At 36.3% G+C, this 13,968-nt stretch overlaps 3 protein-coding genes across 6 annotated transcripts; all 3 read right to left on the reverse strand.

The window, feature by feature from the left end:
- Nucleotides 1–519: 519 nt before the first annotated feature.
- On the reverse strand, nucleotides 520–3,037 carry LOC111478119 (acyl-CoA-binding domain-containing protein 3-like). 3 transcript variants are annotated; one of them, XM_023122227.1, is made up of 4 exons: nucleotides 1,888–3,033; nucleotides 1,104–1,209; nucleotides 899–994; nucleotides 520–814 (listed from the first exon to the last, which is right to left on the reverse strand). In XM_023122227.1, exons 1-3 carry the CDS (start codon nucleotides 2,631–2,633, stop codon nucleotides 923–925), a joined length of 924 nt encoding a protein of 307 aa, XP_022977995.1. In that variant the 5' UTR covers nucleotides 2,634–3,033; the 3' UTR covers nucleotides 520–814; nucleotides 899–922. The 3 variants fall into 3 exon arrangements, with proteins under 3 accessions (XP_022977995.1, XP_022977996.1, XP_022977997.1); XM_023122228.1 differs by lacking the exon at nucleotides 899–994 and having other exon boundaries at nucleotides 1,888–3,037; XM_023122229.1 differs by lacking the exons at nucleotides 899–994; nucleotides 1,104–1,209 and having other exon boundaries at nucleotides 1,888–3,037.
- A 1,442-nt stretch (nucleotides 3,038–4,479) lies between these two features.
- On the reverse strand, nucleotides 4,480–10,132 carry LOC111477830 (casein kinase II subunit alpha-2). 2 transcript variants are annotated; one of them, XM_023121752.1, is made up of 10 exons: nucleotides 9,714–10,131; nucleotides 9,218–9,347; nucleotides 8,767–8,961; nucleotides 8,167–8,324; nucleotides 7,321–7,411; nucleotides 7,151–7,216; nucleotides 6,956–7,038; nucleotides 6,507–6,570; nucleotides 5,246–5,314; nucleotides 4,480–4,758 (listed from the first exon to the last, which is right to left on the reverse strand). In XM_023121752.1, exons 1-10 carry the CDS (start codon nucleotides 9,989–9,991, stop codon nucleotides 4,699–4,701), a joined length of 1,194 nt encoding a protein of 397 aa, XP_022977520.1. In that variant the 5' UTR covers nucleotides 9,992–10,131; the 3' UTR covers nucleotides 4,480–4,698. The 2 variants fall into 2 exon arrangements, with proteins under 2 accessions (XP_022977520.1, XP_022977521.1); XM_023121753.1 differs by lacking the exons at nucleotides 4,480–4,758; nucleotides 5,246–5,314 and adding an exon at nucleotides 5,781–5,796 and having other exon boundaries at nucleotides 6,478–6,570; nucleotides 9,714–10,132.
- A 219-nt stretch (nucleotides 10,133–10,351) lies between these two features.
- Nucleotides 10,352–13,883, reverse strand: LOC111477828 (ribonuclease III domain-containing protein RNC1, chloroplastic-like). Its single transcript, XM_023121751.1, has 5 exons — nucleotides 12,888–13,883; nucleotides 11,677–11,881; nucleotides 11,359–11,559; nucleotides 10,934–11,020; nucleotides 10,352–10,832 (listed from the first exon to the last, which is right to left on the reverse strand). Exons 1-5 carry the CDS (start codon nucleotides 13,679–13,681, stop codon nucleotides 10,515–10,517), a joined length of 1,605 nt encoding a protein of 534 aa, XP_022977519.1. The 5' UTR covers nucleotides 13,682–13,883; the 3' UTR covers nucleotides 10,352–10,514.
- Nucleotides 13,884–13,968: the final 85 nt, after the last annotated feature.

A 13,968-nucleotide genomic window follows, 5' to 3' on the forward strand; every position in this document is an offset into this window, starting at 1 on the left:
TTTTTTTTTTTTTTTTTTTGCAAAAATACACCTTTTGGTCACCCAATATTTGAGTTTGATATCATTTAATTCCTGAAATTTCAAAATGAACCCTACATTTTTTAGGTTTTGAAAATGATTCAATTGCCTAATAGAATGTTGAGGTTGTAAGGCTATGATGATGTGGCAATTTGGACAGATAAATAGTTAATTAACTACAACGATATGCTTGTTTGTGTGTACATATATTTTCCTAGATTTTACCATGGTCAAAAGAGGGAATGAAAACATTCAATAGTGTGGAAACCTATTTTCAAATATGAAAACTTCTTTCTGCATTTTAAAACATTAAAAGCAATTCTATAAAGAAAAGAAAAGAGAGAACCATATCTATTAACTATGGGCTTGAACTCTTTAGAATCGGTCTTGAGCTCTTTAGAATCCGTCTCAATCCAATTAGTAGCTCCAATTAGTAGTAGTCGATGTAGTCTTTTTTTCAAAAGGAAACACAAATTACAGTTGAGTTTGTACCATTTATCAACTACTCCCTTGCCAATCAAACGGTCCAATTTATTTTCACATGTCAATCCAGACTTGCAGTGGAGGAATTATTTTGAATTTACAGGGGAAAATAACTTCAAATTGCTATTTACAAAGAACGCTAGGATTGTCATGGATAAAAATAAATTACGCTACAGGTTCTCTAGTATGCAAACCGTATGAAATGGCTAAATGGCCAAGAAAGAACCAAACAAAACCAAAGCTTGGGGGAAAATTATACAAACTGAATTTTGACACCATAGAGCCTCCACACATCATTGATGAGCTTCATCCCCTGCAGTTGAAACAAGGCTTTAGTTATTCAGATTTCATGAAGTAGCAGTTCCAGAAGAAAATCGATAATCGAAAAGCACGTTACAAGATTGAGCTATTTCCCCCTTCATTAAAGTTGAATCGCTTCGGAACCTAATTTTTCATATTCATGAGAACGAGAAGCATTTTGATCACTATTTACCTGCAATCAAAAGGGAAAAAGAACCCGAATTTGAATTGTCCAACCAGTAAGTCCCGTTTGTTTTCTAGTCTACTTGTTTGGTATCATCACCCTGGAACCAAATACTTACAGGAGGAATTTTGGGCTTCCAACCAGGAATGTTCTTGGAAACAAGGTTTATATAGCTCTCCATTGCTACCTCAGGGGTCATGTTCCCCAGCTGCTTCCATGCATTCCTTGAAAACATTGTATCCAATTTAACAGAGCTAACAAAAGCCTAAGATGTCAAGTTTCACACATATAAACCATCCATTGTATCAAAATTATACCTAAAAGTGGAAACTACTGATACTTTACATCAATTGAACGTTTTCAGTTTATTCTTAAAACAGTTAAGACTAGATCAAATCTTGATTTATTAATCTAAATGAAGATAGTACTCGATTCATGAAACTTGACCCTTCCATTTTTATCTCAATCTCTAAATCAACTTCTACTCACGAATTGCAAGCATGAAAACAATCAACTCAACAACAGTGAAGTCAATAGTTGATCCAAATTCTTGGGCATAAATTGTGACCTAGAAATCTTCAAACATGGCGGTTATTTTGGAAGATTTGTTTTCTACCCATTGGCCACTTCTCCATGATATAACTATTAGACAGAAGAGAATCCTGGAGTTGCAATGTGCATTATAATAAAGATAAACTTCCCATTAGTCTTGAATTTCCCGAAATTTGATACACATTCTTGACCTTGGACATTGTGGTTAACAGTTTTGTGAGATTCAAATCTTCTTTTCCCGAAAAAATCCCAGAAAACAGAACACAACAATTGAGTTGCAGGAGGATCATGACAGCAGAAGAAAAATTGAATCGAACAAAAAAGAGAGAGAAAAGAGGAGTCCACTTTACCATTTGGCTCGAGCAGAGATCTTCAAAGCCATTGGCGGTGGTTCTCTGCAAGGCCCCTCCATGGCTATCTTGTGAAGCCCGTTCAGCCGCATCTTCAATTCACCGCCAAATTTGGGATCCTCGATATCACGAATCTTCACAAACTCTACTGCGGTTTCAAATAACTTCTCCAATTCAGTTCTTTCAATTCCCTCCCAATCGTCATCCTCGACGGCAATCTCCTCTGCCGATCCTTCCTCGCTTACTCCACCGGATTCCTTGCTCCGATCATTCTCAAACGCCTCAACTCCATCGTCCTCGCATACGTCTTCCTCATCCGGACCGATTCCAGTTTCATCACACCTGGTCCTAACAGAACTTTCATCGATCACCTTTCCTGCAACCTCACCGCCGCAATCACCACCACTATTATCGGAGTCACTCCCTAATCTATCTTCAACAATCCTCAAAGAGGCAATCACAGCACATTCGCATTTACTCTCAGTTTCATCTCTCGATTCAAGGATCCCGGTGAAATTGCCCTGTTTCAATTCGCATTCTGCGGGCTCATCCGCACCGACAAAATCTTCAACAACAACGCTAGGTTTATCACTCTCTAGATTACGAATTCGTGATCGAAATCCGAAGTCAAAGCCAAACGGAGCCAATTCTTCGTCGGTTGAGGCCCTGGAAAGAAACTTACTGACAACAAAGGAAATAAGAAGAGGAAGACTAATGGTTAGCGCAAGTTCAAGAAAAAACTCCATAACTCAACAGAAAGTGATGGATGAACCCGAAAGAAGAACGGCGGAATTAGCAGCGGCGGTGGAAAATGAGATTAGACAGTGAGAAAGAGAAGGAAATCAAGATGAAGATAAGAGTTGAGGAACAAAAGAAGGAAGGGAATTTTGGAAGAACTGAGCAAAGTATATTCGAGTCCGCATCAGCATCAGAGGCAGCTATTAGGTGTCGGGCCCATGATGTTGGCAATCGTCTCAAAAGCAAGGTGTTGTAATGGAACCCTTGCACCAACTGAGAACGACGATCCAGATCACACCCCTCCGTGTTACCTGATGCTGCCTTCTGAAATCATTGCCAAACACGTCGAGTTCACAATCATGTACGCCGCTGGTGTTTTATTAGGGACATGAATCCAAATCAATCAAATATTATAGATTCGTACAAAACTTATATTTCGAATTCCTTACAAATTTGGTCACAAAATAAACAAAAAAAAAAAGTTGTATAGGCTACATGATATATGATTTTTTTGTTATCTTTCTTTTTCTGTTTTCAAATTTTATATTCTAATTTTTTTTTTTAATTGAGTTAAAAATACTATTCATATCAAACTCAATCTACTTCTAAATTTGTTATAACCTATTTCATGATATTTGATACATACAATTTAGTCCTCTAGCTTCAAATTCATAACAATTGTAGGACGATAAATACCAATTCTCACTGACAATGACTTAATTTTTATAGTTTATAAACAAATTTAATCAGTAATAAATTCATCCTTCTATACATATAATTTTTTTTAATTAAAGTTTCATAATATTATACACAAAAAGGGTTAAAGTTGTTATAATTAGTAAACTACACATACTAAATCTTTAATTACATAAAAATTTAGAGACCAAAAGTGTTTTTTTACTTCTAAATTGATAATTGTTTTTATTTGGTTTGAAGTAAAAAAAATGTCAAATAAATCTGGAGATGTCCATTTGACAAACAGATAAATAATTACTCATATTTTCAAAAATAAACAATTTAAAAAATTATAATGGTATTATATAGGCAATCTACCTTAACCTTTAAGTTAAGTTGGTAATTACTAAAAATCATACAAAACCGAGTTTCTGGAATTACTTCATAGTGCAAAAAGAAAGAAGAAAAAAGTTGTACTCTAAAAAAAATGGAATGAATTAATGTGAAAGAAAATGTTTAATTTGAGAAAAAAGTATAAAAAAAAAAATTAAAAAAAAAAAAGGAATTTGACTTGTTCCTTTCATCTTGAGTTTCATCAACACGAATCATAAGCTTAAACATTTGCTTCAATTCTTATAAATAATAATACTAATTTTTTTAATTTATATTTTCTGTATAACGAAATCCAAAATATCTAATATTCAAATTAATTTTGATGTTTCGTACAAGTTTTCATTTTTTGGGTTTGAGAAGAAGCAGCAGCACACCCCAAATTATAATTAAACTATAAAAATACGACAGCCAACCTAAAGACAACAAATTCAATGCATTCACTCCATGTCTATCTCTATCTCTGTTCTTTAATGCCGCAAGTCAAACAATAATTAAAAGGAAATTTAGTGGGAGAGATTTATTTCCAAGGAAGAGGACGAGACACGGGCAAGCCAAGCTCGATTCTTATAAAAAAAAAAATAATAATAATTTGAACCTAAATGGAAAATATTTATTACTTATTTTCAAATATAATTTTTCTAATTAACAAGACCCTAAATCAAAAATATTTATAATTGCAAAATTGGAAGGTGAAAGAGCAATTAGACAGCTTAATTAAACACACAGTATAAAGTTATTAGAACGCTGAAAGATCTTGAAAAGACGAGTAATGAAGAATTTGGTAAGAGTTTGGAAGACATGCTTCAGAATTTGCACGTAATATATAGTTTCTCCACAACAAGAAAAGCGACTTCAAAAATAATATGGAAGTCCTTTTTAGGTTAAGTTTCTTAAACTATAATACAACAGGGCAGCTCATATTTCTTTAGTAACACTGATATTTAAAACATCCCATACTCCATATCACTATTTAGATTATGAAAATACTCCGGGGATAATGTATTTCTACTGTGTACGCATCCTGCTATTTTCAGCAGCCCGGACTTGGGAGAAATATGGATGAGCCTGCAACAGGTATACAGACCAGCAAACTGTTAACATCACTGAATATGCTACGGTAATTAATAAAATGTCTACCCTCGAGTCTAGTGAACAATAAATATGTATGAAGAATTAGAATATTGAATTAAACCTAGAAATCAATGGAGATCTCCCAAAATCAATCAGCAAAATACATTTTTACTCTAGTTTGGAATGAAAACTTGGTTGAGTCCGGAAAAGGATCCACATAAAAGTATGTATACGGTAAGGTAACCTTATTATTTTGGAAGTTACAATGGCTTGGGAGGAAAAGAAGCAAAAGTTCTAAAAGGAGCAATAAGTATTAAACCTTTCACTAAGTAACTTTCATACGAATAACTCTTACAGCTCTCTTGCCTAAACCCGATAAATCAAAGGTTTCAGCCAGGCATTAGATAGAAGCAAGGAAATATGATCAATGAGCTCTTAATTAGCAAATGTGATGGGGCAAAATTTAAACGAGTTAAAATACCATAGCTTCTCTTGCCGTAAGCCGGTCCTGGTGATCATATCGAAGAAGCTTATCAAGAAAATCAATGGCCTGCATTTGAAAAGTCACAACTCGTTAGAAAAATGCTGAATATTTCATTCCAGCTAAAGCCTTTCTTATCCTCCTCTCCTGGAAATACTCGTTCATTTTATATAGAAATGACAACAAGTTCTATGTCAGAGACATTACATAATGAGAAAGGCTTTGAATTCAGAACTATGGTTGGAAAGAACCCAGAGATTTCTTTAAGATAGACATTGTTCTTGGCCAGATCAGTTTGAGTAAGCTCGTCTCATACCCCCCCGTTCAGTGTTTTCTCTCCAATTCTATTGATGGTTTTTCTTTAGAGGATATTAATTTAAATTGGAATATTTTTGTTATCCTTTGTAACTTTGTTTGTAGTTAATTTGACTCCTTTCGGAATTTGCATCCCTTGAGTAAGTCTTTTTTTATTCATTAAATGAAAAATTTTGTTCTTGTTAAAAAAAAAAAAAAAAAAAAAAAAAAGACAAACTGGTGGATACATACGCCATCAGGTTTATGGTTTTAAAACGTGTATATTAGGGGGAGATTTTTACGCTTTTTTAAGAAATGTTTTTGTTTCCCTCTCGAACCGATGTGGGATCTCACAATTTATCACCGAGAGTTCATCATTTTTATTGGCACACTATCTAGTATCTGACTGTGATATCATTTGTAATAGTTAAAACTCATCACTAGTAGATATTGTTTATCTCTAATCGATGTGAGATCTCACAATTTACTCTTGAGAGTTCAGTGTTTTCATTGGCACATCATCTAGTATCTGATTATGATATCATTTATAATAGTTAAAACTCATCGTTAGTAGATATTGTTCATCTTCGTCAGTCTTAACAGACTAAAACGGACATAAATTTACGACAAAGTTGTGTCCTCGAGAAGGGTCAAAATGGTGTGGGGGCTTTGCATTAAATTAAAGAGAGGAGTAATTAATTCCCTCGACCAACCCTCATTACCTACCTTCTACCATTTATTGTTCTCTTCTTCTAGAACATTAATTTTGGTATTATGTGAAATTTCAAATTTATGAATATATCCACGAAATTGACGAAATTAACATTGTACATAATTAATTATTTAAATTCTTCGTACTTTGAAATTAGATTATAAATTAGTAAAAATACTCTTAAAATTTTAAAATTTGTCTTAAAAAAATAATAAAAATAACATTTTATTTNCAAATAACCAAGAGATAGATTACCTCGGGAGAAACAAGATGTTGATTGTCTGCATTGATAAATTTAGACCACGGCCTCCTGCTGTGCCTGCAGAAGTATATGTAAATAGATTTAGTAATATAAACCTCCACTTCTATTTTTAAAAATAAGCATAGGTGACCAAGTAAATAAATATACACTTGGAATGAAGCATCCCAACTGAACAATGTTCCACTCTAAAAAACTCATGAATACTAATATCACTTTGGTAGGCAAGCTTCCACCAAGAAGTTGACTGGTAAGTTTAAAACTTAAAAGCATCCAACTCTTGAATGCCCAAAAGTTTAATACCTTATGCAATAAAACATATTCTACAAGAAAAATATCGTATCTTGGAATAACAGCTTCTCTCTTCTAAATTAGAAGCGTCTGTTTTTTAGAATTCACAGAACTGATTCCTTCTCCACAAGATCATATCAAATTTTACACACACCTCCCAACAAGTGCATCAAGTTGAGGATCAAGCTCTAGATGATACTTGTTCAAATATGCATTCAATTCATCTGTCCCAAGAACCTGAAATTGCATCCAGAACCAATAGTTATATTCTTTATTCAGATTCTGTTTACAATTAAAGACCAAGTACAAGAGAGAAAAAATGTCATTTTCACCAACTTTGAATCATTACCTTTGCAATTTTTAAAAGCTGGTCATGATTGTCATGGCCATAAAAGAAAGGTTCCTTGCGAAAAATCTACAGTAGAACAAACATGGAAACACTTGCTCAAGCACAAATTATGGTTTGCATAGGTTCATGGTATACTAAGTTCAAAATCTTTAGAAATAGAAATTGCTCACCATTCCAGCAAACATGCAACCAAGGCTCCACATGTCCAAAGAATAATCATAATCTTGCAAATCGACCAACAATTCAGGACCCTTAAAGTATCTGAGAAAATGGATATAAATTTCATCAACCAACAAAATAACATATACCAAAATCGATGCAGAAAAACTGAGAGACACTCTTCATATACCACAAATAAAATGGCAACAAATCTCAGCTTTTCATTCTTTTTAATAAAGAAAACATGCTTTCATTAGAAAAAGTGAAAGAATAGACAAGGTCATTAAAAAAAAAACAGCAGAATGAAATGCCCTCAACCAAACAAGCTATACAAATAAGGCATCCAACTTAAAAGGATTAGAGATAGAGGATAATAGCAAAAAAAATAACTTTTAAGTCACTGATGCCCAAAGGGAAGTGTTAAAATAAACCTATGATGAAAACAGATGTTTTCAAGCATTCAACTAATTCTATGATGGAAAAATGTCAATAGTGTTTTTAGGCATTGACATGAATGAATGAGCTCCTGACCAACCAATGTCATCCATTAAAGTTTCAGAAAACCTAATATTTGGGGTGTAAAAAAACTTAATGACTCAAAAACCTAATCATACAAACTACAAGGCATTCAGATTCGGTCAGGTTATAAAGTTCAAGTTGGTTTATTCTAAAATTAGTTTGAATTGAATCAAACTAAATTTATGAAAAAAATTATTATTTGTTCTGCTTAAGACGATGTCAGTTCAATAAAACAAATTATTCATAGGATATATACCTTTTCAAATACTTTCTTCCAACACTTGGTCATGTTTAACTGCAAATGACAAAATTCAAGATCTAACTTCATTGGATGTTACCTTGATGCCACACGAACATTATATTCCTTGCCAGGATGATAAAATTCAGCAAGGCCCCAGTCAATCAAGCGAAGTTTCCGCAACTCATGGTCTATCATAACGTTGTGAGGTTTGACATCCCTGTGCATTATCCCTTGAGAATGGCAATAATCTAATGCCTGTATTTAAGATAGGGCTGCATCATATTACAGAGAAGAGCCATATAAAAGATAATTGAGTTGAAGACCTAATATTTCAGAACCCCCACACTGTTCTTATAGCAAGATCTTCATAACTGAACCAATGGGAGGGTAGTAAAAAAAATAAGGTCTGGATAAACATCCTCAACTGTAATAAGTTAGAGATGAACAGCTCTATAAATCAGCATCATTAAACCACAACCCTAGTAAAAGATCAATAGCCTTCATAGAATCGATTAATTTTCTTTTAAAGAATAATACCTGTACCCATGCCCAACTAATTCTGAACCAAAAAATATAATTCAAACTTCTAAAACATAGACATGTTATCATTTTTAATGAACACGCCACTAGAAGTTGGAAGAACAAAGGGGAGCTGTCATGCAAACATACATTTCCATTTTCCATGATGTATCCTTACCTTCAAAAGCTCATAAATGTAGTAGCGTATGTCATAATCAGTCAGTGTTGGATAAAGTACTTTGAAATCTGTGCTGTTCACATACTCAAAAATCAAGCTGGGTGTTTTCGAATGCTGATCTCTGACAATATCAAAAAGCTTGACAATGTTTGGACCCCCACAGAGGTTCTGAAGTATTTTTATCTCTCTCTTTATCTGCAGAAGAACAACTGAATCTTCAAATTGTAGCTGAGATGATCTCATTCAACATACAGGTCTCGAATTAGAGCTACTAGCATCACAATAGGAAATGTTCAACGCATTGTTGCACACTTTCTAGTTAACAGACGGAGGCCAAAAGAGCATAATCCTTCACATTAAATTACTATGACCAATCCCATAAGAGATACATTGCAAGTAAATGACCATCACAGTATTTCCCATCAAACTGATAGAGACAACTGAAACATACCTTCTTCTTCTTAACAGGCTTAAGGATCTTGATTATGCACCGCTCGTTGTTATTAACATTTATTCCCTCAAATACCTCACTATATTTTCCTCTTCCAACTTTCCGGACAACCTCATAATCGTCTTGATCACTGGGGAAAGAGAGAAAAAACCCAGTAAAAAGTGTAAAATAGTACTCCCCCAAGAAAAAAACAAAAATGATAGAACGCTCCAGATTCATCCTCCATTTGATCGGGAAAGAAGTTGGTAAAGCAAATTCTCCAAATTCAGATCCAATTTTACCAAGTACTGTCAATCTCAACCATCCTCAACTATACTAGTAGAATATGGTAGAGAGAAAGAAAGAAAGAAAGTTAATTGCGCATAGCAATTATGTTACAGATCATGCAGTGATGATTTATATACCCAGAAACGGTATAACATCGCAACAACGAAGCAACCTAAAATCAAGTTGCCCAAACGAAAAATCCACCGAAATCTTAGGGTTTAAGACTTACCCCCATTGAACAGCAAGAGATTCGTAATCCCAATAGTCCTTGGGGCGCAGAACATTGACATCAGCATAAACACGGGCTTTAGACATGGATGGGTAGTTAGAGCCAAACAATCCGATCGGTGTGGATTTATCCCCCTGAACAACACCAGCAGAGTTGAAGAAACTGCAGTCGGAAGGCGGTGGAAGGGGAGGGGAGCGTAAGGAAGGGGAGTGGACGACCGGAAAAGGGAGGGAAAAGACGGCGCACACTATGAGAAGGCGGATGGGCGCATGGTTCATGTGGCGGAGAACCAGGCCATGAGAGAAGGCTTGCGCTTCGCAAAAACACCAAGTCCAGACACAGAGAAGGGAGATGTCGGTACGGCTGAAATGGCTAATGTAGACGACGTGATAGCGCGCGCATTATTGCAATTTGACGCAGAAACTTTAGCTCTCCTTGCGCGTCACTGCTACCATCCCGTTTTATTTCCGTTTGAATTTACAATGTGGAAGAGACCAGAGGTTCTTGCTTTTGTTACTTAATATATAAAAAAAAATATTTACCACTTATATTAGTGACATTTTGTTACTTAATTTTAATGGTTCAAGAATTTCTTTTGCCATATAAATGCTGAGTCGCCCCATATGAACATGTGTGAATGTCGATAGAAATGTCAACATGTCAATGTAAATTTCCATGTGACGACTTCATAAATTAAAAGTTTGCACATTAATGAGATATACGAGGATTTTATATATAATATACTATAATGTTGCAATCCAAGGGACTAGCCAGGGCTTGCATCATCTACCTCATAGATCCTCAGACAGCTTTAGGTTGGATTTGCTCAAAATCAAAGACCTCAAACATGAGACGCCTCACATCAGGCTTTCCATATACTGTATAAGAAAGTCCATGAAGGGATTGCTGTACAGCCGTGGTGGCTGGGTTTCGAAGCCTCCGGTTGTTCTCGTATGCATCTTGAACTTGTTCGGAGTAGACGATAAGTTTATGAAGATATTTCTCCCTCAAATACCGACCGCAGAACTTGTTCATGAGCAACCGCCGGTGCTTCTCCTGCAACCACTTTCCAGGAGCATCTAAATGCTTCATCAACAGTCTCTCCGCCATCACAATATCCTTGAACAAACACAATCAGGCCGACCACCTTAAGTTTCTTGATCTAAACACAATGCGCGGAAAATGTAGATAGATAGGACAAAGAGTAAGAAAGGTCTTACCTGGATCTTCTGGCCGAGGTATTCTAATCGCTCGTAGCAGAAACGAGGGTGCTCAAACTTGTGTTTTGATGGGTGCAAAAAGCAAAGCTGCATTTGATTAAGAAATTGCCTGAGATTAAACTTGATCATGCTGTTTAACAGAATTCACATATAGCCTTGCAAGGTCCTTAAAACCATCATATCGGTCTATATCAAACATCGAGCGGAGATTCTAGACTAAAGACATTCTTTAATTATCCTCCTTCACACATAAGATGCAACAAAAATCATAACCAGACATCGCCTTCATAAACACGGCCAAAACCGACATTGAGAATATAATAGTAGTATGATCATGATTTGGGAACGAGGAGAAAGAAAAGCCATTTGTGGTGTGAGTTTGTGAGTGTGCATGTGTATGTGCACGGTGGTGGGTGGGGGAGTACCTGCAGTCCAAGTCCGAGTTCAATATTTCTCGCTTCTGTGATCTCAGGAATTTTATCAGTAACAGGTACAGGGTATCCTAGTGCTTGCATGACTTGCGGCCGGCTATCATAATCCCATATATTACCACGAAATCGATGCATGCCAGGCGGGACACAAGCTCTGAAGAGCCTAGGATGCGCAAACAGAGCATCTTCTGGAGGCTGAAAATGAAGAAAGGAAAATACGATCACAGGAGTAAGATGATTTCATCCTTAAAGAAAGATGAAAACAACGGCATAATAGTTTACTGTGCTGTTAAGAATAAGCATGAAACTTGCCTTATAGGCAACCATATCTTGCCAGCTGATCTTTTTGTCCTCAAATTCAACAGAGACATAATCTACATCTTCAAGTTGCCTGCGTAACCTTGGTTCACATTCCTCTGCATCTGGGTCCATTCCAAACACCTCGAAAAGGACCCGGTACACTTCTGGCATTCCAAAACACAAATATATTGCCCCAAACAACGCCCAAAATACAGATCTGCTTGAAGAAAATTAATTTTAGACTCACATTGTTTGATATAATAGATTGAATCAAACTATTTCAGAAAGAGAAACGGCCAGAGTTTAAGTTCCCAAGTAAGCTAATAATCTACCAATTAAGTGCAAGACAGTTCCTCACTCAGAAATGCAAGGGAAAGTAACACCATGATTTGAAGTAAAAGCACATCCACGATTAAGAGGCACATGGAAAGCCAACTAGGTAAAAGATAATCATATTGGCCTGGAAGCAAGTTTGTGAAGGACGGACGAATCTGGAAGGAAGCCACATACATGGAAGGAGTCCGTAACCTGCCGGTATTAGATTCGAGGAAAGAACATGTCGGGCTAGTTTCACATAAGTTATTGATAAAGAATTGACCCGAAGGAACCAAACCACCAATAAAAAATCCCATATAACTTCAAACTAAGGCTTTATGTTACATTTTCTGGGGAACAACTTCCTTAACATTGTCTCCAGCTGGTCTTTAGTAGCATCATCTTCACAAATGGGTGACCATCTATATAATGAAGCTCAGTGTCCACGACCATCTTTTGGTTGAGTGTGAATATGCTATGAAATTCTGGAGCTACATTCTTCACCCCTTTTGAAATTTCATATTATGAACGAAATTATTTCTTATTCAAAAAAGTGTCCACGACCATCACAGACTAAGCTAACCTAAATCTAGATTTCCAGGAACAGCAACCATACCTTCAACGCCTACCCTCATCAAATGCCTTATTGATGCCTCTTCTGACCGATAAATCCCAGTTCCTAGTCAACCATACAAGGTATTACAATCATATGGCACAATCAGCTCTCCTAAAGCATTTGATACTTTTCACTCTGATGATGATCCCACATTTTGTGATTCTTCTAAAACTTAACATGGGTCTTAAGCTTAATATACCAATGACAACTTTCCAATTATCTTATTCTCAGCATCATTTTATAATGGGAAAAAGAAGAATTAGAGACAATGAAAAGACAATACCAAACTTACTTCACAGGTGGTTCGCGGTCCTTCCTAACCATCTTATCCATGTCGTCATATGGGAATATCAAATTCTGTAAACTGGCAGCTTTGATCCACTGTGGAAGGTTCCTCTTCCCAATTAACGCAAAAACCCTCTCCCTCATTGGACCTGGCGATTCCCTAGGATATCTCTGCAGAAAATACTCCGCTAACGCCAGTTCGATTACATATTGGCCCAAAAACAATAGCCTCGAGTGTCCCGACCTTATGTGTCGGGCCTTTGTTCTTTCGCATGAGGGATGCTGAAACGCCAAGTACAACAAAGTATCAAATTGCTTTGCAGGATTATCGTCTCCATAACTATCGAAGGGCTCAAGGGGGTATCCAAGGGCTTGCTTGGCTTCCAGCAAGTACTCTTCCATCCAAGTTTTATCAGCATTGTTAAGCCGCGAAGATGGTAAACAAGAACTCAGTAATGGGAATGATTTAAGAGTTAATTGAGGGCTATTGAGAAACCTTTCCGCTAACTTCTTGTCATCTAACGGCGGTCTAAGAATAAACCTTCTTGGGGGAACCTTTTTCTTCGGAGAAGTGGCTCGTTTTCGCTCCTCGAGCTCTTTGAGCAGTCTCTGAGGGTTGTTTTTGGGCAGCTCTTGTCGTGGGTCAACCGCAACTGCAAAAATACGCAGACTCCCAGAAGAGGGGTTCGATAAGCTGGGATTATTGGGGTGAATTTTTACAACAAATGGGGTTAAAGAAGACGAGAAAGAGAAATTAGGAGTAGGGGAGGAAAGTTTAACAAAACAAGAAGAAAGTTCCATCGGTTGTGAATAATGAAGATAATGTTGGGAGGGTTTGTTCGGAAGGTCGGAGGCCGAGCGTCAAGTATTCCAGCTACGAGAAACTGGATATTGCGGGTTTAAGAATGGGCAAATCCTCCGTATGAAGTTCAATATTTTGCCCTTCGTTGCAGGGTTTTGGGAGGGGTTGGGAGCAGAGGGGGGAATGGATAAGGTGCGGAGCCGCAGCGTGACAGCAATTATAATTGGGTTAAAATTGCAAAAAAATCCCAATTATCTTGTTTTTTTTTTTTTTTTTTTTTTTTTTT

The sequence above is a fragment of the Cucurbita maxima genome, unplaced genomic scaffold (assembly GCF_002738345.1).
Source record: "Cucurbita maxima cultivar Rimu unplaced genomic scaffold, Cmax_1.0 Cma_Scf00004, whole genome shotgun sequence".
Classification (NCBI taxonomy): domain Eukaryota; kingdom Viridiplantae; phylum Streptophyta; class Magnoliopsida; order Cucurbitales; family Cucurbitaceae; genus Cucurbita; species Cucurbita maxima.

Bases quoted from the DNA above. Each gene is read 5' to 3' on its own strand.
- LOC111478119 (XM_023122227.1), bottom strand. From the start codon at position 2,633: ATGGAGTTTTTTCTTGAACTTGCGCTAACCATTAGTCTTCCTCTTCTT. The intron at 1,210-1,887 runs GTAAAGTGGACT...AATGTTTTCAAG, and splicing joins ATCTCTGCTCGAGCCAAATG to GAATGCATGGAAGCAGCTGG. The intron at 995-1,103 runs GTAAGTATTTGG...TTTTGATTGCAG, and splicing joins GGAAGCCCAAAATTCCTCCT to GTAAATAGTGATCAAAATGC.
- LOC111477830 (XM_023121752.1), bottom strand. From the start codon at position 9,991: ATGAACCATGCGCCCATCCGCCTTCTCATAGTGTGCGCCGTCTTTTCC. The intron at 8,325-8,766 runs GTAAGGATACAT...TCTTAAATACAG, and splicing joins ACATTTATGAGCTTTTGAAG to GCATTAGATTATTGCCATTC. The intron at 7,217-7,320 runs GTGAGCAATTTC...GTTCTACTGTAG, and splicing joins GTTGCATGTTTGCTGGAATG to ATTTTTCGCAAGGAACCTTT.
- LOC111477828 (XM_023121751.1), bottom strand. From the start codon at position 13,681: ATGGAACTTTCTTCTTGTTTTGTTAAACTTTCCTCCCCTACTCCTAAT. The intron at 11,882-12,887 runs GTAAGTTTGGTA...TTCTTCAAGCAG, and splicing joins GACCGCGAACCACCTGTGAA to ATCTGTATTTTGGGCGTTGT. The intron at 10,833-10,933 runs GTAAGACCTTTC...TGTTTGTTCAAG, and splicing joins ACCTCGGCCAGAAGATCCAG to GATATTGTGATGGCGGAGAG.